This window comes from Hippopotamus amphibius, chromosome 11 (assembly GCF_030028045.1).
Source record: "Hippopotamus amphibius kiboko isolate mHipAmp2 chromosome 11, mHipAmp2.hap2, whole genome shotgun sequence".
Taxonomy (NCBI): Eukaryota; Metazoa; Chordata; class Mammalia; order Artiodactyla; family Hippopotamidae; genus Hippopotamus; species Hippopotamus amphibius.
Genome location: NC_080196.1, coordinates 4,867,593 through 4,892,921, shown reverse-complemented (window position 1 = coordinate 4,892,921; position 25,329 = coordinate 4,867,593). Strand labels below are relative to the sequence as shown.

At 46.4% G+C, this 25,329-nt stretch overlaps 1 protein-coding gene across 8 annotated transcripts in view; it reads right to left on the bottom strand.

Annotated features, from left to right (window-relative positions):
• RREB1 (ras responsive element binding protein 1) overlaps positions 1-25,329 on the bottom strand; it is a 167,930-nt gene that overhangs the window by 57,361 nt on the left and 85,240 nt on the right. For 7 of the 8 annotated variants that reach the window (XM_057698432.1, XM_057698435.1, XM_057698433.1 and 4 more), the window contains exons 2-6: positions 10,002-10,118; positions 6,723-6,851; positions 5,924-6,136; positions 1,909-1,998; positions 767-930 (exon numbers count right to left, since the gene is read on the bottom strand). In XM_057698432.1, the coding sequence (XP_057554415.1) occupies positions 767-930; positions 1,909-1,998; positions 5,924-6,094 (425 nt within the window). In that variant the 5' untranslated portion in view covers positions 6,095-6,136; positions 6,723-6,851; positions 10,002-10,118. Of the gene's footprint in view, positions 1-766; positions 931-1,908; positions 1,999-5,923; positions 6,137-6,722; positions 6,852-10,001; positions 10,119-14,305; positions 14,400-25,329 lie in introns of all 8 variants that reach the window. The other variant, XM_057698436.1, reaches the window with a different exon arrangement.

Genomic DNA, 25,329 nt, shown 5'->3' with positions numbered 1-25,329 from the left:
CAAAATGCCTAAAGGGGAATTTGGAAAAATAAAAATAGCCTGATTTTTTGAAAAGGTAAAATTTTGAGTCCCTTTAAAACGTTTTCCTAGATTTCCAATGTTCCTAAAAATGTTTGTGCAAAAAAAGAAAGCATTTAAAAAAGTCTGTTCTAACCCCTTAAAACATAAGTAATCATTCTATAAAGTACATTTTCCATTGGTTCCTCCCACAACATTTTAATATGCCCACCACTGAGCTCTCTCCCACATCCAGTGAGTCTCCTTCTCCCTCAGGAAGTAAATTCCTAACATTTATCAGATTTTCTCTTTCTTCATTTTATCCTATCTTATCCTGAAGCTCTAGAACCAGCCCACTTAACTAGTCATTCAACAGGCTCCAGCAATTTTTCACCCTGTAGGGTTCTCTGGTAGGCATGTATATAAATAGCTTTAAGAAGGCAAGGGTTACTCTGCTAATCCTCTAGGGTTCCTCTGTGTCTGATAAGCTGCCCACCTCTGGCACCCAAGCAAAGAAACTCCAATGGACAAAGGATCAACCCTAAAGATTCCCCCACTGGCCAAAGACCTAGCCCAGGTACTTCTGTTTCTTTGAGCAGACACCTCTGACACACTGGAGACTGTACATGGTGGGCAAACAAAACCATCTCTGGCTTTTCCATTCAGTGAACAGAACTCTTCACGCCTTTAGGCAAGATGGCTGTTAGGCTACTTTGCTTTCTGTCAACCTCCAGGCTCTAGCTAGCAGGCAAAGGCTGCCCTCACCCACCTGTGCATGTTCCCGTTGGTGGTAAAAGACTGGCCACACACAGTGCACTTGTAAGGCCTCTCCCCAGAGTGAACCAGCATGTGGCGGTCCAGGGAGCTGGCCGAGCTCAGCGACTTCCCACAGATGCTGCATGAATGGTCAGCCCCTCCAGTGTCCGTGTTGTGCTGCAGAAAGCAATGATGGCAGTGGTCACTTAAGGAAGACAAGTCAAAACATGGTGACTATAAAATGCAAATTCAGAGCTTTAAATAAAAAAAAAGCTAACACTTCTCAGCTATTTTCTTTGTTGTTTTTCATTTAAAATATCTTCCCGAACATCAAAATCTATCAAGACCATAGGCAAATAAATATTCTGTTTGATCTTCCGTTCCTGTGTTCCAGTTTTGACAAGTACTTCTGCAAGGCTCAGAAAGAGGTGGAGTCTTTGCAGGTCTTCCTTAGAGACACATATAGATGAACTGACCACAAACACTAACATGAGCAGAAAGACTCAACTATGAGGCAAACGTGAAGTTTGGTCCTCACATGAATTCTTCTAGTTTGATGATTCAGTCTAGCTGTCAGAGAAAGAGAACTGAAACCTGCCTGGTCTAGAGAGTTCTGGCCTCTTAAATATGTTAAGAAGGAACATTTCTATCCAAATCCAAGTTACTGAATGATGCTGTTATTCAGTACCACGTTATGATTTGAATATTGTCAACCTTTCACTGTTCTAGATGTAGTACTTGTCACAAACCAGCCATAGCAGGCAAGGGAGAAGAATGAATCTCATGACAAAGAAGATAAGCCGAAAGAGATCCCAAATCAAGGCAATTCCCTGCTGCATGACGTAAGTTCACAGCAATATACAGCGTCAAGGTCTACATCCATCACCTCACTGTACTGTGAGGAGATTTGGTTCATGCTGACAAGTCACACATGATGAAAAGTTTCCTGTTATATGTGGTTAGTTACTTAGATGTTCGCTAAATTCTGAAAAGACATTCTGTGTTGACCTGGGACTTTGTGACAATAACACAGACACACAAAAATTATTTCATAACCACCCCTCAAAACTGTTAGATTAAATCTAAATTAAACAGCAGTTAAGATAAAATCCCCTCCCCTCTCTTAACAAAGAAAATACAAAAGCAGCGGCAAACCTGGCGAATATGCATAGTTAACTGATGCTGTGTAGTGCAAATCTTCTCACACAGGGGACAGTTATAGGAAGACTTCTCCTCTTTCGTTTCCTGAAAAGTGAGAATAAAAGGAAGAATCCATCTCAACTCACAGTGAACGCATGTCTCTCATGTGTGTTATAGACACGAGCTATAGCAACAGAGCAGCTGAGAGCATGGGCCCTGGAGCCTGGCTGGGTATGAGCTTGGGCGAGTCACTGTCTGGTCTGCCCTCAGTTTCCTCATTTGTAAAATAGGGAAAATTATTGCATCTACCGCATTATGTGGTGATGAGGATTAAACCAATCAGCATGTGGAAGACACTAGAACAGTACCTGGTACAGAGTAAGTGCTCAATAAATATCAGTTCTTGTTAGATACCATCTAGTTAATCATCAGTGACGGTGAAAAATTAAGCATCAAGTCACAGCAGAGCTAGAAAAGGGATGTGTTTCTCCTCAAGTCTGACCCAGGCTCCAGTCACTAGTTTCCATCTAGTCTTGAGGCCCCCAAGACACATGAGAGGGAATGGAGTTCGAAGGACAAAAACCCACCGTCCCGAGGGTGGAAGGCCCCAGTGCCCACCGGTGTGCCATTGGACGTCAACAGGACCCTTCTACTCTCTGTGAGCCCCTGCTCAGCACTGTGCATAAACAGGAGTGAGGGAGGGCGCCATCGCTAGGGCTGGACTCCCGGGCATCTTTCAATAGACCTCTTTTTTCTTGCACTCATTTGAATGAGTTTCTGTTCCCTGCAAACAATACCAATTGTTGAACACTTACTACGTGCTAAACTCTGCACACACAGAATAGTGTTTTTTCACACAGCCCTAAGAGATAGCCACTATGATAGATCCCATTTTCGGGATGAGGAAACTAGGGTACAGAGAGGCAAGTAATCTGCCCCAAATCAGAGAACTATTAAGCAGCAGAGCCAGGATTAAAACTCAGGCCAGCTGTTCCACAGCCCATGCCCTAAACCACTAGGCTATATAAGTCTGACCCAAAAAGAAGTAACCCCAAGGCACAGAAAGGAAACACCCTTGTGGTTGGCTCATGACAGATGACAAAAATAAAAGTCACCCTGAAGACCATAAAAACAAATGGCACCAGACGGGGTGGAGTGAACGCAGGACAGGGTCTAGCACGCGGCTCTACAGTGGGTCCCTCTGACTCTTCAGAGACTAACAAGCCTCATTTTAAGCAATATACATACACCTCCTAGTCTGTGACCTTAGGTCTGAGAAATAGGTACGCTACACATTTTTTCCTCAAATTAAAAAAAAAAAATCACAGATATGAATTCTAAGGAAGTTGATTAACCCGGAGACAATTTAAAAAACAAACAAAAACAAAAACACAACCCTGCAGCCTGGCCCAGTCATCACCCATATCCACTGCTCTCAGAGGCAGAGCGCGTCTCAGCCCGCTGCACTACAGTCAGAACGGAGAGGGCCAAGAACCACCAGACAGAAAAACCAAAACCAAAAGTAGTAACAACAAAGTGAGAGCACTCGCATAATAACGAGGGATGCCTCACAGCTGGGCCCAAACTCGGTCTTTGGGGTATTTTTGTTAAATTATTAGATTAGCAATAAGAAAGTGGGCTTTTTTCTTTTTTGCACTGCACGGCATGTGGAACTTCCCCGACCAGGGATCTAACCTGCGCACCCCCTGCAGTGGAAGCATGGAGTCTTAACCACTGGACCACCAGGGAAGTCCAAAAAGTGTTGTTTTTTATTTTTTTAAAAAAGAGATTCATCGGTAGGATGGAAATATATGTTAAAAAGCCAGGCCTCCAAGTAGCCAGGCTCGAGGATGCAAACTTCTTTTAAAAAAATCATCTTGTGTTCCCCTTGAGGTAGACACCAGACACTCTGAGTGGCTCCTGGGGCTAATGGGATGGACTCTGGGTTCACCGTGAAGCAGAGGCCGATCGTTCCCAGAGGTGGGCAGTGGCACGCTGCAGACCACAGCACAGGTCCGCGACACCCATAACCGCTGGGAAAAGAAAGTGTCCAGACTCAGATTTTATTTTTAAAAACAAATCAAACAGAAAAGGGAGCACCGTGATGCTGGAAGAGGCCCTACTGGAGAGTGCTGAATCCAGTGCCTGTGGCCATGCTGGTGGAAGAAGCATGCTTCCTGAGCTGACAGATAAAATTAGCAGCTAATGTGATAACTAACCCTTCCATAATGAAACAATCTGGCACCCTTGTTAGCTTCCGGCTGTAGCTAATCTGCCCTGGAACTCTGCTAGCTGCTGGGCTTCTCCCCAGGGCACCCTCTCAGCCCTACTGTCCATCCCAGGTAAGGACGATGCACTCTGCACTCTCTCTCCTGCATCGCGCTTGTTTTTTTAATGCACTGTCTTTCCCATCCGACCTCTGGCCCAGACCTCCTTTCAAAAACTAAGCCAGTGCCCGGAGGAACCCCAGAGGACACAGGTGGGTGGGTGGAAAATGGCCCAGGCACCCCTGTGGAGCCACCTCCATTTATCATGCAGGCATGGAGGTGCCGTGGGTCCCTGCTACAGCTCTACCTACTGTCTCTGAATCACTGGGAAGGGACCAGAGCCTGGATTTGGGCCAACTCTGCCTGCACTGGGGCGATGCTGGGCTCTTTAAGGAAGAGCCTGGCACCTGGTGCAGTACGTGGTTGGAAGGAGAAGGTGGGTGTATACTGTGAAATGAGGGGATGGATGGAGGGATGGACGGATAGATGGATGGATGATGGACAGTCACATGAGAGTGGAAATAAACCTTTTCTTCCCAGAGCTAGCACTCCTTCTTGGCTCAGGCCACAGTCAAACAGGCTGAGAATTTTCTTAGGTAGCCATAGGAAGAGAGGCACACAGAGACAAGGGGAAAAAGAGAGAAAAAGTATCAATGCTTCAAACCTAAAGCATCATTTGACTCTTGCCAAGTCTTCCACCTTGAGAAAGAGGTGGAGAAACAGACACTCCTATGCTGCTGGAGGGATTTTAGGCTGGGACAACTCTTCCTGGAGGGCACACTGTATCAAAAGCCATAATTCATGTTGTACTTCTACAAATTTATAGAAAACTATCACGCTGTGCTCAGACAATTCTGTATAAGGACAGTCACTATGGGAGTGTTAATAAAAAAAGAAAAATTAACTCACAAAAGCCCAACAGGTTTACTTCCCTGTCCATCCCCAGTCTTTGGACAAACTCAGAAGATTGCCTTCTCCCGAGGGTTTGGTGGGACCCCGTTAAATCAGTGAAGCCAAACACGGAACGTTCACATCACGTGGACGCACAGTGGAGAAGAGAACAGCTCACCTCACTCCTTGAGCTTCGAGTGCCGCTGAGTATGCTGCTGCTGGACAGCAACACCTTCTCAAGTGCCCCATTTGTACATTAATTAAGACACTCATCTTAGTTCCCAAGGGAGGAGACACGGTCTTGCATAACACCCCTGCCCTCCCATGTACTCTTCCCCACCCCTAGTGGTCTCTGAAGTTTCAAGAGGAATAAATGGCATCTGGAGCGGAATTCTCTGGAGCCCCATCGTGTGCTCTGTCAAGGATGGAAGCCAAAGGGCAGCTCCAGCAGAACCAGGACTCATCGCTACCTAATCTAGAGACACTTAAAAAAAAAAAAAAATCAAGGAGGTGGCATCAAAACCCCAATTAACCAGCTGTGTGGATGAGGAAACAACTCACGTCACAGGAGAGGAATAAGTTGAGTTCTCTGCCTTGCCTGTCCTGTGGAGAAGGCTTGCATTCAAATCAAATCACAGGGCAGAGAATAATATTTTCACCAATAATGACACCATGGCATGGAAAATTTTCTCTATGAAAGAAAACTGACATAAGCTATGAGATGTTAGCTCTTGAGAAAAGTTTATGGCCTCTGGGTATGTCTGTTCAGTGCTGACTACATCCAAGGTTCTGGCTTAGGAAGCTGGGGCTGAAGGGGACATCCTTCTCCCAATGCTCTCAAGGACGCCACCACCAGGCACACAAATCCTTACCTGGTTTCTTCGGCCAATCCGATTTGGTCCTGGGGTCTTCGTGGGGGACTTGATGCTCTGGGGGCTCCCGCCATTCTCGGCGACCTTCCCTACGCTCATTACCGCTGACATCATAGTGTTGATGGAAGACAAGTCTGAACCTTCCAAGCCAACGGGTGAACTTGACGTCATTGGGACAAGGGTTTAAGCTTCTAGGAAGCCTCGGCCATAGAACTGAAAATCAGAAATTGCTGATGTGATCACTGGGAAGTTTAGGCTCCTGTCAGAGCCAGGTGGCAGTGGCCATGGCTACCACCACTGCAGTCGGGTTAAAACCCCTTCTTCAATTCAGGCTGACACACATGACTTAAGCTTTCATCTAAACCAAGAGCTGTCACACCAAACCGATAATCTTGCTTCCTTTCTAAGCCACCAATGAAGCTGCCCAAGGCAGGTCCTTTTGCCTTTCCCAATCTTTCATTAGGCAGAGTGGGAAAGGCTACAGCAATTAGGAAGCCCAGGAGCTGCCATCTGACTAGCCCCCTCCTAACAGCCTAACTCATTACTACGTGCATATTCTAGACCCAACAACTAAGGATGAGAAACTTCAGCTTTCACTTAACTCCAGGCTACAATACCATGATTTTAATGGGGAGCCCGAACTGTTAGGACAACTGAGAAGCCAATGCTATTACCCAACACTATAACCAAATTTCAAATCAGCATAAAAAAGACTATTTGTTAAAACATGCAAGTATGCAATATACCTGTACCCCCAGAAAGTGTAAAGAAGAAAAACCCGGCTCTTACTGCCAATTACCTCCATTCTCCACCCCAGCTGATATACTATGAGACGGTCCCCTGATACAGTGATCGTCCACGTGGCGGAGGAAATGAGGCTGGGTTCACTTCTTTATTTTTTCTCTTCTCTTGGTGTCACTCGTTGACACTGGAAGGGAAGCAAAGGCAAAAATGTTCAGTGAAGAAAAAACAGAAACCATTTGTTTGCCATAATCTCAGACCACTGTATTCACGAGACTACAGGCAGCAGTATGAGAAGAGACATCTAAGTCTTCTTTTTCTTCCAAAACCACATTCTGTGGTTGTTTTTCACCCTTAACTGATATTCCCTACAGTGCTGTCACCCTCACTCCAACAGCCAAAACGATTCTGTGGTATTTTATTTTCTGAAGCTCATATTTACACACATACAGCAAACTTTCACACTCTACTGCTGTCCCCCACGAGGACTCTCAGACTCCCACTTGACCATCTCCTGGCCTCCACCTAAAACTAACCAAAGATAAGGCAGTAAAGGAATTCACTAAAGGCTCCAAGTCTAGGAGGGATTAGTCAGACCTCAAAGAAACCTGGTAATAAGAATAGATTGACTGAAGGGAAAACTACAGCCCATGGACACATCAAACTTTACTTCTGCAGGCCTTTTCTAGTTATGCTTCTTCCATAGAAGTGCTATGGCTATAGGTACGGCCAGAAATAAGTCTCCAGGTAAACTGCTTCCCTTATTTTATCTGGGAAGATACTCTCTAGGTATGTATCCTGTTATCCTCCAGTGTGCATTAAATTCTGCAAGTCCACAGCTGCCTCAGAGATCAAGCTCATGACCTCAGGAGCAACATGAATACTTAGGAACAACACCAGAAAGAATGTGATTTCTTGTGGTTCCTCCTCCAACTCATCCTAGGTTGATCTAGGATGTAACACCCAGAGCAGCTGCAAACGTTTCCCGCAGCAGAGCAGGAAAGCCTGCAAACATAACTTTATTAAGTGACGCTGCCATCAGTTGACAAGTCCCAAGCTAAACCCTTACCCAAATGCCAAAGAGAACCTCAGGAACAGGACTTTCCTTGTCAAGAGACAAAATGTGCCTTCCTTGTTAGTAGACATTTTGAAGATATGAACTTAATGGTTTTGCAAATGGTAAGTAAAAGGCCTAACTACCAAACACAAAAGTTAAGACCACTGATCCAGCTTTACCCCTCACATCTTTCCCATTAAAAGAGGAAATCTTGGTCCAAAATTAAAACAAACAAAAAAACCCAAACAACCCCTCAAACCCCAAAGCTGTTATCTAGTTTTCCCCATATGGAAGACCATTTAAACTTACTAAAAATTGTGCTTTAAAACCTCCCATTTCGACTATCTTTGAAAGTTTATTTGGGAGATTCCTCTCTAGGAAAAAACATTGAACACAAGTACACACACAGAAGTATACACACACACACTTCATTTTCTTTCTTAAAGGATTTCTAACAAAAGTATCATCAGTTCCCCAGAACCGTTGTAATCAACCAGTATGATTATTTCCTTGATTCAAGTAAGGAGACACCTTCTATACCAAAACCATTTCATTCTTTTAAATATATATCCCCCATTGTTTAAATGTACAGCAAATTATAAAATAAATGACTAGAAATCCTCTTTATTGTAATTACATTGTGTCAGTAAAAATAAAGTTAACCCTCCTATCAATTTATAGTGGGAGTTTAGATGATCTTGCTTTTGTCCTATTATTACATTTAGAGAAGAAAAATGTGGTAGTTTTTCAGACCAGGAATAGATTAGAGCAAACATCTTTTAGATAAATATAAAATTATAAGTTACAAAAAAACATATTCTAATTCTTTTACTGAGTAGGGAAAGAAAATGGAGAGAAGGGAAATAGTCAATATGAAAACTAACAAAAAATATATTCACCAAAAAAGAGCCAAAGTGCCAGTGAGAATTTTTGCCACAATCATTATAACATCAAAGATACATTCCTGCAAACTACCTAAATGTCCTAAATACAGAAAACCCAGCAATAGTCACAACAGCTAACCAATCTAAGGGCTGAAAGTTGCATGGGCTTATATCCCAAGTGGAAAAGGAGAAAAGTCATGCAAACTTGCCATTTCCCATTTTGTCTGCACAGGAAGACATTTGCTAAATTTATTTCCTCCTTTGGGATAAAGTGTAAAGTGTGACACTACTCACTGATGATGCCAAGATCACCTACATTTACTTTCTTTTCCTAGTTTAAATATAAGTAAATAGTAATATTTTTTTTAAAATAGAGACTTCTCATCTATGATCAGAAAGTGCAATTAATAAAGTGAAACTCGCAGTTACACTGTTTGAAAAGAACAGTCATTGGACTCATCCCTGAAAAGCTGTTTCAGAAGCAACCCAATTCTAAGATTTTCCTCCAGTTTACGCTTGTCTCTTATGATGAGTTCTCCTTTAGAGAGGATGGAACAGGAAGAAGGGAAGGGACTTGGTGTAAAACAATGTAGCCCATTGTTCCCAGTCAGAAAAAAAAAAAATCTACCTTAACATTAAGGTTCATTTATGTACTAATTTAACCAGAAGCCAGTGGCCAAAATTAGTCAATTCTACCTACCCCATGCCTGACCCTGGACCACACTAGAGCAATAACCCGAACTGACCAACCTAAACTTTCTGATACTCAATCTCAGGGGATGAAAGATAAACCTAACAGTGTAAGGTCCATCTACAAAGAACATTTTTCTTTATAAATATTTATAGCCCTAATATTTTCATTCTCTCCTCTGCTGCCTGACACCATCCTACACATCAGCTCCATCACTGCAAATAAAAAAAAATAATAACCATAATAAACAAAATAAAAATCTCTGGTCCCATTCTAGTACAATCTCTTCTAGCTACAACCAGAGAGGACTGGGAACCCAGATGAGGCTCCCAAATCACAGACATGAAAGGAAATCGCCATCTTTGTTGACATGGCCAAGTGGACTGGCCTGGTGTTTCAGTTTTAAACGCAAAGAGTCCAAATTTTGGGGTGGGAAGGGAGAAGCTGGCAACAGGGGTGCCTGCAGCACTGCTTCCTATGAGCCAGACCCGTGGCCGCTTTCCGAGACTTCTCATCCCACACCCCAGGCTATTAGGTCGGGAAGAACGAGCAGTTCACAGGGAGAATTTCACAGTGGTTTTGCATCAAAACCTCAGGAGAATGCTGAGCAGAGGGACGGACCACTCAATGGGGACATAGGGAGGGGAGGGAAGACAACATTCAAAGCTACTGTTACTCAAGGGAAGTCAATTAAGTTTAACTGACCTGTTTTCTTCGTTTTATCAAGCTGGCTCTCCTTACTGAGGAGCTGGCACTGGCTGGGCCCAAGCGTGGGCAGGGTCACACCTCAAAGCCACCACCTCTGGAGCAGACTGGAGCAACCTACAACAACAGGAAAAGGTGACATTAAGAGGGAGTCCAGACCAGAAAGGGTCCTGTCTCATCTTCTCCAATTATACCACCAGGAGTCACAAATTTAGGACAACAGCATTTCTCATCCCCTGCCTGCACTTATAAGCAAGCTTCCATCAACTAGGTCAATTCCACCCAAGCAAGAGCAACTAGAATCAAGTGTGACTTGGACGGAAGGAACGCCCAAAGCATGCCCCAACAACATCAAGGGCAACATCATGTGGGAATGGTTGAGACCAACGGCTGCCAGTGGAGCTTTGAGCATCTTAATGGCATGCTGGTAGCAGATGCTGATGGACCACCACCTTAGAGGGTAGAGAAGGAAAGACAGCACTAAGTGCTACTAGAAACAGAGGTAGAAAAGAGGACAGTTGAAAGTAAAACATATGGAACTAAACAGCCCCTTAATGTAAACAAGTGACTATTACACCTTTTCCTGACTGATGGGGAAAGTGTCCGTAACAGTTCAAATAGGACCAAAGATGTATCTTTTCCTTTCCATAAGGAAAATACAGAAAACTCCTCAAATTACACACACCCTTCAAGAGTTTGAGAAAGCCTGGGGACCTCCCTGGTGGTCCAGTGGTTAACACAGGGGGCACGGGTTCTATCCCTGGTCAGGGACTAACATCCCACACACCGCAGAGTGCGGCCGGAAAAAAAAGAGAGAGAGAGTTTGAGAAAGTCTTCTCTGGGGTGTCAGGGGCCTCAAATCCCTGACCTGGGAGAAAGCTCTGTCTGGCCCTCTGTAAAGTTAGAGAAGCCTGGAACATAGCATCTCCCAGAACTACCTGTCCAGCACATTCTGTCTCTGAAACAGCCTCTGAAGAGTACAAAACTGGAGAGAGTAAAGAAGTAAAGTGACTGCCACATGGAGAAAAACCTGTCAAGAAACATTTGCTCAATACATTTTTATCAAACCCTTTTGGAGTGTCTGCAGAAAAGCTGCCTGATATGTCACACGCCCAGTTATCATCCTGAATCTTACTCACTTTGTCTACACAGTTACTGAGCACCTAAGGCAGGCAAGCTCCTGGCGGACCAGTCTGCTGGGGGTGAGAAAGCTCCAACCAGCCCTTCCTATCAGAAGCATCTCCTCAATGATTTCTGACACCACAATAGCTTCTCTCTCTTTACACCTCACTGCTTCAATTCTCCATCTTTTTTCTTTGTGCCTTTCTCTTTTGAAAAGTTCTTTGGATTTTGAACAGAGTATCAAAGAAACAAGGACTAACTCACAGGGACAGCCCCTGAATGGCCAAAGACCCCCCCACCCTTAAACTTGGAGGAACCCTTATTACTACCCGTTTCTTGTGGGCAAGACCCTCATTGAGGATCTGAGGAAAATTATGGACCTTCCCACACATAAAAGGACATACTCTACACCCAACATTTTCCTTCAGTATCAAGGGGGTCAGAGACCCTAGAAACTCATTCGGGATTAAGTAGGGTAAGAATCCCGGTTTTACTTGATATATAACCCACCTTCCTTTAAACTATGAATCAAGGCCATCTTACTACAATTCCCATGAGGTTTCAGAAATGCACAAACAAAACATCCTTTCAGATCATCTCCACCCATCTAAGTTTAAAGATGCCTAAGGTGAAATTACATACTGCTTAAAAAAAAAAAAAAAGCCAACAAAATTTCCCTATATTGCTATTCATTTTTATATTAATGGCAAATATCATTAGGAAGAAAGTACGGAGAAGAAAAGCTTTATGGTTTTTTTCCTAGAAATTGCCAAGATCTCCAAATAAGCAAAGTGAACTACAATTCTATACATAATGAATAAAAACGCACGTCAGAGAGAAAGGTCTCTGGAATTAAAATTTTTCAGAATATAACTAAGACCCTCATTAAAATGTGGACCCACTCCCTCCCCTCACCTAAAAAAGATACTTTAAAAAGTCCACCAAGTAACCTCAATCCACATGGGGAACCAAGGAGAGGAGAGGACCAACCTGACAGACTTAACCCTGAAACTTCCAACCTCTCATCTTGGATGTAAATGATCTGAATACCAAGAACGTCTTGCGATTAAGCTCAGTAAGAAGAGTCACTACCCTGTTTGTTTTGGGTTCAACCAGGCCTGAGGGATTCACAAAACTCAGTGGAAAAGTACAGGACAGTTCTTGGAAGAAAATTCAAGAGACCCCTTACCTCTATCAACACCGCCTCAAAAAAAAGAAAAGAAAAAAGAAAGAAAGACCCACGAGGAGAGGCTGTACCCTAGAGACAGGACCTCCAGGAAGCTGGTGGGGGGGGGGGGGTCCCCAGGCTCCTGAGGGAGGATACTGCATTTCTGGATTTGCATTCCCACATAGTCTCTGCCCAGATCCATGGAAGCAGGATGGCCTGAAGAGGGCAGAGGTCCTTCTGTGAGGATGAGGGGGAGGGGAAGGCCAGCCCCCAAGGAGATAAGGGACAATGCTATGTGAAGCCAGAAAGAAAAGATTAAGGATCCTGTCTCCAGGTCCAATGAGATAGCAAAAAAGCGATGAAAGATAAAAGGGAAGATGATCTAGAAACAAAGCTTTCCAGCTTGTGAAAACCCGCAGGGTTCTTGAAGTGAAATCTAAAATCTGTCCTAAGGCCCTCAGGAAAGATGGGGTAAGCATGGATGCTTAGGATGACAGGAGAAGCCCACAAACCAGATGGTGGGGAGCCTTACAACAGTGAACCAGGACAGTGGCAGTGCTGAGCCTATACAGACGTCCACAAATACTTGGGATAGTTGATCCCCTGATTGGAACAGCCGGTTCGGGCCAACCAAGGCGGGCTAAAAGAGTGTGAGTTTAGAGGAGTTCAGATACTAAAATGCTCTGGGCTACTAGGAACCTTAATAAGCAGCAAGGACATCTTTCTTAGGATGGACTGACGAAGAAGCCTTGGCTAGGCTGGGGATGAAACCCAGTCAGACTAGCTGTGCACCATGGCCATGCCTGCAAAGCTCAGGGCAAAACCATCTCCTCTAACCAGGACAGCCTCACGTGTGCTCTGAAAGCCGACAGCTGTGATGACGACTCTGAGTTCCAGGAAGTTGATGTGTTTCTTGGCTGACGGTTCAGTCTATGCCTTGGGTAGGGTGGCAACCCATGCATGGCCCCCTCCCCCTCACTGGCATGGGCTTTGGTCAAATGAGGCTTTGGAGTGTCACGCAGAGCATTCGAGCAGGCCAGGTACAATCAGGCACCCTGAGCTGCTCCAGCTAGTTCTGGATCTTCCCCCACGCCCCCGGCATTCACCACGTTCAACAGAGTAAAGCAGGGAAGTGAGGGGAGGGCAGCAACCCTGGGTCCCACAACTGTGTACGTGGCCTCCCCTGGTGGGTTCTCTGAGCTCTGCCCCAACAACATGCCCCCTTTTAATGAAGGACTTTTTAACCCGCCTGTTTTCCTTCTTGCCTTCTTGCCCACTGGTCCCCACACTCTGTTCAGTTTCTTCCCCAGAACATACACCTGCACCCCTCCCCTGATCCCATCCCTCAGGGGCCACTTCACATGAAGCCTCCCTGATTGCCATCAATCGAAGGCACTCTGTTCCAAACTCTAACTCTGCAACGCTAAGACTAAAAGACTAAAATGAAGACTAATGATGAGAGTAGCTAACACCTTCTGAACACTGCTTGCCACATGCTAAGTGCATCATCTCATTTAATCGTCGTAACAACCACCCTGTGAGGGCGAGTCCCACTGGACAGCCCCCAAGACCACAGTGGGCGAGCAAAGTGAATTCAGATTCTAAAGTCTGATCAGTTTCTTTTGGACATTTCCAACTCCTGGCACAGGGCTTGAGAGAACAGATGCGCTCCCTCAGTCACGTTCTCAGACTTCTAACAATTGTCTCCTGAATCATCTCTGCCCCTCCAGACTGCTCTGTGCTTGGCCTCCCATTTCTGCCTGTTTCTAGGCAGGAAAAAGGCACTGTCTGCTCCCACCTTCACCTCTGGCAGGAGGAGGGCTGGACTCCCACCCCAGACTAACAAGTTCACTGTGGAATCTGCGCCCACGCATGGTTCCTGCTGTGCAAAGGGACGGGGATCCACGTGCTACACCCTGTGGGTCTCCAAGCAGGCGACTAGGAGGAAGCCACCAGGCTCCTAAAACCCCAAACAGCCCAATCCTGCCCGAGAGGGTGAATCCACCTGACCCACCAACAGGAGCTCGAGCTGAGTCCTCCGGCCCTTCTGCTTCTGCATGAATAGAGTGCAGACCTGGAGTTCCAAGGAGACTCACGTGTAGGAAGTACTGGGGTGGGAGCAGGAGATGGGGAGCAAAGACAGTAGAGAGTGAGTTGCAGAACTGCACAGATCAAAAGTTAAGCAAACACCACGCGAAGGAAATCTTAGTCTCATCTAGTCAGCAGGAGATTAACTACTACTGACCCTCCCTCCAACACAGCCACCCCCCAATGTCATCCCGTCCTTCGGCATCACAGACCTTGCTTAGAAATGCAGAGTCTCGATAAATATGAGTCAGTCATGACACTGTACACCTTAAACTGACACAGTGCTGTACGTCAATTACATCTCAGACTGAGAGAAAGAAGCAATGCACGTTCTCAGGCACCATCCAGAACTGCTGCATCAGAAACTCCCCTGGGGGCAGGCCCTGGAGTCTGTGTGTTGGCTCCCAGGGGATTAGATTCAGCTTTGAGAACTAGCGCTTTACATGACATTCTGGAAGAAGGGCAACACAAAACCAAGGATCTCCCTGAAAAACTTGCCTTCTATGAGGATTTGGAAGAAGCCGCTGGTTTATCACACCCACTGGGGGCAAAAATCAAGTTAGAGCACTGGAGCAGAGACTCAGACCCCAGTTCTAACTTTAGCTTTGCTTACCACAAAAGGACGGGGGAGAGGGACCAATCTATGCAGGGCCTATTTTAGCTTCCTCAGGAGTGGGAATGGTGGGATGTGAGCTTCAGACAGGGCAGGGCTAGCCTGCAGAGCAGGGAAAGCAAAGCCACTCAGCCTGGGCCCCCAGGCAGATCTGGATCCTCAAAACCCCCTCTCCAGCATTCACTAAACAGGTGTTGCTCGTGGAAAAGCTCCTGCCAGGGTGCTTGTGGGATGGTCTCCAAAGCTGAGCCCTCTGGCCAGGATTTCCAGTGGCCCTGGACACCCTCATGGTCCCCCCAGATGTCTCTCCTTCTCTGCTGCTCTTGGCAGTAAATGTGCTGCAGCGGCAGAAGGCAGGCCCAGAGCTCCCCCAGCCTCAGAACTAGCTCACCACCTACTGCAATTTCTCTTTTAATGGGACGCATGATGGAGGGAGAAAAATGGAACGGAGATTGTTCCTATGGCCTAAAGCAGCTGCTCCTTCCTGCTGCAGATGCTACCTGTCAAGCACCTTCAGGGAGAGGGACAGTCTCTTTTAAAAATAAAAACCACTTGGACGTTTTAATTGCCATGTTACATACGATTTGAGCAGGGAGGCAAGTGTCGACTGGGAAGACAGGGTTCTTGCTCACCAAACCTATCTACGTGAGTCAGAGTAAATTCACTATTTAAAACAGGAACCGCTGGAAAGGTGGAAAGATTTCCTGGTACATGCTAGATGAAACAGTCCTGCGGTCCCCACTCTCTTTCCTGCATCCCTCCGTAGGGCTCCTGGCTTCTCTAGAGAGAGGAAATGGGCCGGTCCTGATGACATGCTTTCCTGTGAAGAGCTGACTCCACTCCTGCAGCTCTTCCCCGCCACCCCACCCCCGACCCCCACCCGCCCCACAGGGGATCTCATCTCAGTGCTGCCAGACTTGGAACCATGACTTTTGCAGCTGCCGCATGGCATGGCAGCCATTTGTTCCCAGTGGCCTTTCTTCGGGGAGAAGCTGGCGGCCCTCAGGCACCGCCCAGTCCCTCTCCCCAGGTAAACCAGCCTTTTCCTGACCACCAGGATCTGGTATTTCATCACCTTCTTGCCCAACTTGGTAGAAACCTACATCGTTCTCTACTCTGCAAGAAAGCTGGTGAGAAAGGAGGTGGGGGAGCCCTCAGGCTCAGCAGAGGGGCAGAGGACACAGGGCACCCTCACCTACCCCCAGGGCAAGGCAGGGTAGGGCAGGGTCTTCCCTAAGGCAGGAGATGTCTCACAAGAGTACCCTGCAGGGGATAAGGTTCAGGAGCGCCCACCCCACCCCACCCTTAGATCTGCTCTGCTGGCTCATCAGGAAGGGTGGGGAGAGGCTTCCACATCTTACCTTGGCTGAGGAATTTTAAAATAGAAAAGAAAGCTATTGCTAAAAGAGAAAACAGGATTTTAGACAGAGTATGTCACAAGTCTAGCGTTTATCCAATTACATGTCTTTCAGTGTATCCCTTCTCTAATAACTAAGGGGTATTAACTATTGGTGCATAAACTCTGGGCCAGAAAATGTGTTAGGCACTTTACTACGTATATTCAATCCTTCCCCACATCTTACAGGTAATGGTTAGGTTATTTGCTGGCTATTAACAAAGCTCTGGAGGGGCAGGGCCAGGATTCTAGCCTGGGTTGTTTGACTCCCGAAATTCTTGTACTTTCCGATGCCACAAAAAGGATCATGGAAAAACCATTCAGAGAAGGGCAATCAGCAAGCTAGAGGACTGGGCAACCAAGTCAGGGAGAAAATAAGAAATGGCCGAAGGAACTGGAGACATGTGCAGGCCTGGCACGTGGAAGACAGGGCACACTCCTCCCCCGTGTCCACCACGATGGGAACAAGGTTTGGGCAGGAGACACAAAGAAGCTGCTCTGGGACTCCATAATTCTTTATACCGGAGCTTTGAACAACTAGAGCTGCCCACGATGCCATGGGGCCCCGTGAAGCAATGAGCTTGCTGCCTCTGGAAGTATTCAATCAGAGGGTGGATAACCACAACCATCCTCTCAGGGTGGGAGACTAAGTCAGATCAGCCTTTGGTACTTCTAAGAGGACAGCCCCCTTTCGCCCTACTGTAAAATTCAGAAGGACGCACCAGGAGAATAAACCACAGCAGCACAGCTCAATGAGCACACAATGTGGTGTCTTCAGTCTTGGACTGGAAACTCAGCTTTGCCACCAGTGGAGAGACTTTAAGTCTCTGAGCTTCAGTTCTCTCATCTGGAAAACGAAGCTAGTAATACCAGTCCTCCATACTTTACAGTACAGAAATCAATCAAAGGAATATTAACTAAAACACTTTATAAACAGCATGGCACCTCAAGTATGAGCTTACTGATGTCACACTATTCACTTCCCGACACTCCAGGTTAGCTGGGCCCTGGGTCGGCCCTCCCCAAACCCTCCATCTGCCTACGGTGTGTCTCCTCTTGGTTTGCCAACACTTGGAGGGCAGGGCCCAATTTGATGATCTTAAAAAAGAAAAAAAATTCTGCTCCAGCCCCCAGAGTTTAACAATGAAATATAAATATAATTTAGCTTATCACAAATGCAATCCCATCGACAATTAGGAGTAGAACAGCTGCTGCCAGCTCATGGGGCTGTGTGGCCAGCAGGAAATAAAACGCCTCCGGCTTCAGGTCCTGCTGAAACAAATCCTGGTCGGCCTCACATGTCTGCATCGTGGCTCCCACAGGACCCAAGGGCTCTCTTCCCCACCCTCTCCTGCACCTCTCCTCTCCTGGCTCTAGAACCCGAACACAGTGCAGCAGACACCCAACAAGCTGCCCAGCCTCCCAGTAGCTGCACTGTAGTGATTGGGTTGTTTTGGACACTCCTCTGACGTGGGCCTCAGCGCCTTCAGTCACATTTACAGCTTGGGAAGGAAGCTGGGGTAAAGTTCAATAGCAGTTTGCAGAGAGTTTTAGGCAATATCCTGCAACTCTTTCACAGGCCCTGAGGTTGTGGGGCTGGTCTCTCCTCTCCGACAGGCTCGGTAAAGGGTCAGGCTGCAGAAACAGGATTCTCAACTTTTCCCTTGAGGAGGACCTGGCTGCAAGCTAGGCACCCCCAGGGCAGGTGGTTAACCTAGGATCTGGGCTGCACATTCCCAGAATTCAGGGCGGGTTCAGCACGACGCCCCTTATAAAACCAAAATGACTTTGTGGAAGATAAAAGTGTTGTTAGAAACGCTTCTACCCTAACAGCTCAGTGGAAGGAGGAGATCACATCTTTCCTCGCCTGGCCCATCGGAAAAGCGGTCAGCTGGGGTCAAAATTTCACAGTGGGTGAGCAGACATTACAAACTGTCAGCTGAGAATGACTCTGAGTTTACTGTGCCCAACATCAGGGGCTCCCAGGGCTATGCCTCCTAATGGGCGATTGTTTTCCCCTGTATTTTGCCTCCAAGAAAATTATTCACCACTCTATCTAAGAAGAAAAACAAATGCTCTGAGATACAAGAAGTTGATATGGGTTTATCACAAAGCCAACCAACCAAAAACACTAGCAAGCAAATGGTGTTGCTTAAAGTCAACTGAGCAAAACCCAAAAGCTGCTACAGGAAGGGTGGGTTGCTGGGAGGGAAGGGGGCATGTGAGGCCATGATCCCTCTCCCCCAGCACCTGGGGAGGAAGGCACTGGTGGACCAGCCGGTCCTGGAGGAAGCCTCAGGCTCACAGACCCTCCTGTGGTGTTTCTAACAGCCAGAAGCCTGATTAGTTCACGACAATTGCACTTTCTGGGGTGTCTAACTGAACAAACACCAAGGGCCGAACCCCAGCCCAGAGGGTCTGAAAGAAGCATACTGTGCCCAAAGCATGTTTGTTGTTTGTGTCTGCCTGAGCTCACGTGGGCCACTGACCAGACCCAGGCTCTTCAACGAGGGATCACATTTTACAAGCCCCACCTTGAGAAAGTGATTACCCCTTTGTAAGCCATTAAACTCCCCACAAAGTGACAAAGAACAAGAAGGAAAATCGAAAAGGGGAGACTCACACCAGTGGGACAGGTCCTCTCCCCCTCCCCGCCCACTTAGGCTCTCAGACCTGAGCGAGAAGCCAGCCAGCAGCAGAGGGAAAGGACCCGCCACTGAGAAATCAAAGGAGACCAGGCAACGGTGCTGGCCTCCTGCGCTCCCTGCTGGCTCTGCTGTCTGCTCAGCCCCAGGCCAGCCTGACACTTCCTCCTGTCCCCGCAGGTCACACACCTCCATGGGGAAACCTCTGGAGCACAAAGACTTGGAAACCCAAGCTAATGCTCATTTAACTTAAGCTGACATTTACCAATGTTACAAACATTCCCAGCCAAATGGACCATTGTGGTTGAAAAAGACTGGCCTCTACCAATAGTTCCATGACATAAAACTGATCTTGTGCATTTGGGAAACCACGTCGTGCTTCTCCAGCAAAATTCTCTAACACACTTAAACCAAAAAGCTGAGGGTCTCCTGTTCACCGCCTTCACTTGAATGGCTGTGATAAAGGCTCCCTCGTGTTGTTCAAAAAGAACATCCTTGCTCTTCCCTTTTATCTTCCCTTAACAGTTTGCCATCCAGTGATAGGAGGGGCCGCGCCTCCAACAGTCCCAGCCTTTTATCTCCCGCTGACCTGACCACGCAACATGAAGCCAGGGGCTGGATTTCCTGCAGCTCGCCTAGAAGGGCTGTTGGACTTGTTTAAAATATGACTGGCCTCCAAAACCTTGGAACAATGCCGAGCAACACCCACCCAGCATCCATTTCAGCTCCAGCTTTAAAAGCCTCCAAGTACAGTGGACCAGCACCCCCGTGCCTCCGTGTGGGAGAGGCTCGCCACTTCCAAGGACAACGCGCTTTCCGGGCTCATGCACATATTTGCTTTCCGTCCACAGCAAACCTAAGAGCTCTCTTCATCAAAGTCCAGAAACCCCAGAAGTTAGTTACAGTAGCTCCAGTTAAAGTCTGAGTTTATACTGCTATTATTAAAATAATTCGGTAGCATTTAATAACATTCCTTAAGCACTGGAACGCAGGCAGCACACCACGTGCTTCCCTGCACAATAAGTAAATGGCCTAGGATACACCGGACCCCTCATTTGCAGGGTGAGGACAGGCCATGACCTTTGACGTCCTTCCCAGGCCTAACTCTCATATGAGACTCAACTCTGCCGGGGAGCCCAGGGGTTCCTAGCTCTGATCTCAAAAGACTTCCACCTGCTTCATGCTACAAGCATTCCTGACAATATCGAGGACCAAACTCCGCCTCTTAAAGAACCAAGGCGGATGTGGGGCTGTGTGCCACTTATGGGGTGGGATGACCAGAGGGCATCCACACAGCAGAGCACAGAAGGCCCCGACTCCCTGCGTTCAAGGCCAGGACTTCCATTTTCTTGGCATCGCACCAGCATATGTGAAGTTAATAGGTTCTGAGGACGATAAGATCAGATGCTTGAAACAGTCCCCCAGAGTTCCTTTCTGGGTATAAGAATCTTTCCAAAGCCAATTAAAGAAAAGAAAAAACTTCCTGCCCTAAACAAACGTCCCCTAACCCCTCACAATCTCAGAGGTTAAGAGGGCTGGGCGGGACAGAGGTGACAGAGTGGTGACATATGCAAGGCCGTGGAGAAAATGGTGGCAAATGAGTGACAGAAGCCAGGTTACGCATTAAACCCACAGCACCAATTCCTGCGCCAACATTCCAAAATGGAGCCAGTACTTTTAGGATCTTTTCTTTATGAGGCAAGATAACATAATTAAAAGAGTGTGCAGAGCCCAGGGCGACCACGCTGCCCCCGTGCAGCACCGAGCACGCTGCCTCCTGTGCGGCCCCTCTCCTGTTGCCACGGGACTGGGCCGTGTCACTGGCCCATCTGAGAACAGGAGCCAGCTAACCAGTTCGGCCCCACCGGCCAAACGGCAAGTGCTCCACATCCTCAATTTCCTCCCAGCCATGAAGTCAGGAACAACCTGTACAGACAAAGAAAATACAAAACTTGCGAAACAACAGCATCTACCGTGCTCCCTGAATATGCCCGAGGAAACTTTTTCAAAGCCCTTTAAGATGCTTCATTACAATTCTGGAAAGAAAACGCAGTACACTGTACCCAGGCACGCACATGTTCACACAAACCCAATTTCATGCTCTGCCAGCCCCACAACGAAAGTGCAGAAGTAAAAATATAACTCAAGAGAGTGGCCCTGGTTACTTAACAGATTGGAATTGTAACTGACACTTTCCCAAAACTATACGAGAGGCCAGGGACATCCTAGCAGGTTTCCAATCTGGAAACAGAATTTTCCTAAGTGGGGGAAAAGAAAGGTCTAACAGATTATACAGCAATTTACTACTTGGCCATAGTGAAAATGCTGTTCACAGGCAAGATGGGGATGTGAGGGGAGAGAAAAGCCTCAGTGGCTCTTTATTCCTCATAGTTAACCCCTCATGGTGTGCTGTAGCCAAGGCAAGAATAACCCCTTCAAGGTTTCACCCTCAAGAAACTACTTATTGGACTTCCTAGGTGGCGCAGTGGGTGGGAATCCACCTGTCAATGCGGGGGACACGAGTTCGATCCCCACCCCAGGAAGATACCACATGCTGTGGAGCAACTAAGCCCATGCACCACAGCTATTGAGCTTGCGTTCTAGAGCCCATGAGCCACAACTATTGAGCCCATGTGCCACAACTACTGAAGCCTACATGCCTAGAGCCCATGCTCTGCAACAAGAGAGGCCACCACAACGAGAAGCCTGTGCACCACAAGGAAGAGTAGCCCCTGCTCACCGCAAATAGAGAAAGCCTGTGTGCAGCAACGAAGACCCAACACAGCCAATAAAATAAATAAATTAATTAAAAAAAAAAAAAGAAAAGAAACTACTTATTGTGGTGATGTCTTTTTTTACCCTATTAGCCAAGATTCATGTAATGGGATCACAGTTTGGAAGACGGATATGCAAAGTAATTCTAGTTCTGCTGGCCTTACGTGGAGATTTTGAAAGTACCATGCAGCCGACGCCAGTCACATATTCTGTACAACTCAAATTCATAGTCAAATGTTACTATTCACATTCATAACATGAGGCAAATGCTGTTTTAATTTTTTTAGCTCAAAGAAAGAGAAAACAAAGGGACACATTAGTCTGTCAAAGTTGCCAGGCTTCAGCCACCAAACAGGTTTCATTTAAAAAATGAGTGTCTTTAGGGACTTCCCTGGTGGCACAGTGGTTAAGAATCCACCTGCCAATGCAAGGGACACAGGTTCAAGCCCTGGTCCCGGAAGATACCACATGTCATGGAGCAACTAAGCCCGTAAGCCACAACTACTGAGTCTGCGCTCTAGAGCCTGCGAGCCACAACTACTGAGCCTGAGTGCCACAACTACTGAAGCCCGTGCACCTAGAGGCCGTGCTCTGCAACAAGAGAAGCCACCGCAATGAGAAGACCAAGCACCACGACAAAGAGTAGCCCCCGCTCGCCACTAGAGAAAACCCACTTGCAGCAACGAAGACCCAACGCAGCCAATAAGTAAGTAAAATATTCAAAAAAAAAAAAAAAAAAGTGTCTTTAGTTTCCCACAGTTTGAGTTCAAGACCCATCCTTGCTGCTTTCAGTGTGCTCGAGCCAAAGCCTGGGCGAGCGCACAGGAAATGTGCATTCCCTGCAAGGGGTTAAAATGAGTTAGATGTTCTATACTATTTTTGTACCCTAGATGTAACAGCAAGATTCGGTATCATTGTGAAACCCTGCAATGGGATGATGCTCATTCTCAGATATTAGTCTACTCAGGTTCCAGATGTTAGAACCACCAAGAGCTGGAAGACAGAGCCCTCGTCCTCAAAGGCTGACACTCAGGCTAGGGAGATAGAGTAGATGGGACACAAAGAGATAAATCCCAATTGGAGGGAAAAAGGATCATGAGCCAAAAGCTTTAAAGGCTGCAGGGCTCCCCAGAGGTAAGTCATCAAGCGTGAGAGCAGTGGGGCAAAAGCAAACCTGAGCTTGGCAGAAAGATCTGGCTCTCAGAAGACAGGGCATTCCAGTCAGAAGGAAATGAACGAGGGACAAGCATGGAGACCCTAGAGGAACATCCAGATGGGACACGGTGCTGTGAGAGCAGTAGCTCCTAAAAGCCTACATTTTCACCCTTCTCCAGCAAAATGAGGAAAATCAGACGACTTACTGAGATTCTCACAATGCTGAATGCATTCTTTTTTTTAGGTTAAAATGCCCCCTTTTAAGAGGAAATGATAAAGACAGTAGATGGTTGAGACTGTTTTTTAATGCCCTTACTTGGCAAAAGAAAAAAATGGCAATCCCCTGTGTAACTGCCAAAGTTTTGCCTTCGGTCTCTGGCCCATGCAAACAAAACCCTTGGGAGCCATCAGACTACAGCAGCCCACTGTGCAAAAGGAGGAAGAGTGGAGTGGGGGAAATGGCAAAGAAGGGGCCGGCAAAACGATGCTGAGGTCAAGGCTCCATCTCAGAGGAATGAACTTTACCCTGTGGCTGTGGGAACCCACTGAAGCCCCCACCCCTCCTTTGAAAAAAAAAAAACTGTGGGATGAAATAATCATAACCATATTTTCAAAAACTCTTGGCAGCAGTTTAAAAAATTGACGATCAGAGGCATATAACCCAGTTAGGAGGCTACTGCAATACAGTCTAAGGGACGGACGTGAGGAGCACGGGGTCAGGAAAATATCACTGAGGGACCAACCTGGCTGCCAGGAGTGAGGGTGAAGGTCAGGGAGGCGCTGGGCTTCCTGTGCTGGCAACAGAGTGGGCCACAAGGCAGTTAACTGTGATGCAGGAAAAATTCCCAGTACAGGAGAGAACAAAGAGAATACAGCAGGAAGGGACTGGTTACTGAGTAGCAGGATTAAGCAAGGAGTTCTGTTTAAAAGAAAACCAAAGACTGTCCCTAGCCAGAAAGGAGCAGATGGGAAAAAGGAGAAGGTTCTGGAGGAGGTGGGAAAGGAGATGGGGGGGGGGGCTGGCAGGCACAGGAAGATGAAACATTTGTGGTTGAACGGAATACATAACATATGTAGCCATATGAATGTACGTATTCATTGTCAAATGGGCTGCTGATGTGGGGGAAAGTGCTTTCAAAGCCTTAACTTACAGGTTACAAGTTTACACAAAAACTTTTACTAAATATAAAACAAGAGAAAAACAAAATCCATCCTTCTCTCTCTTTCACTATAAAATGAACATGTTAGATGCTGGATAAAACATTTTACTAAATTGACACAGTCTAGAGCAGCGCTGTCCAAAGATGAAAAGAATCTCTGCGCTGTCCAGTCTGGTAGCCTCCAGCCACGTGTGGCCACTGAGCATCTGACATGAGGCTAATGTGACAAAGCAACTAAATTTAAAATCTTTATTTCAGTTAAAAAGCCACATGTGGCTAGCCGGCTGCTGTATTGGACAGTATGGGTCTATGGTATTTTCTTCCTCCAGTAATCTTGACTACTAGATTGTAGTAGATTAAGGACTATTAGATTGTAGTCCTTAATTCAGTTGCTTCCCAAGGTTTTTAAGCTCTAAAGCAAGAATAAAGATGATCTAGTATGGTTTTAACTGGAAGGCATGGGAGGGCAGTGAGCTGACCCCAGAAGTAACTTACTTTGCTGAGATTCTTCACTCTTCCCAGGGTTTATCAGAGTTTCAATGTATAATGGGAGATAACCCACAAAACCAACAACAGAGGGACATCTCCTAAACTAGGCTGACTTCTAGGTGAGTCATCAGCTCCCTGCCCCATCTACCCAAAACCTGCTCAGGCCTGGTCCCACCTCACTCGTGAAGGTCAATGTGTGAAAACATGGGAAAATGTAAGTTAGACCAAGGTTAAAAAGCAAGCTAGTACATTTAGGCATTCCATGTTACAACATATTCATGGATAAGTCTGGAAGAGGCAACCTGAAATGAGATATGTGTCATGGAACTACAGTGATTCTTCAAAAATAAAAGTATAATTTAATGTCACTGTAAACTTGATTTTTGTAACAAAGTTTTTTGTTTTTTTTAAAAGATACAAGAAAGAAAGTAATCAAACTGCATTCCTTTTTAAGATGTAAAACTGTTCCCTCCCTCTCTCCCTTTTGATGTTATCTTTAGTCACAGCCCAGCACCCAGCGCACAGTAGGTTTCTGTTTAGTCTGTCCTATAAATCCAGGCCTAATATGGACCACCTACCGGGGTGATATGCTCAGGTTGATTAGCCCTGCTCTACACACAAGCACAAGATTCACACCCTTGAAACTATGTAAAATTTATGTGGTATCATTTTTGGGTGGGGAAAAGTCCATAAATTTGATCAGATTTTCAAACCTTC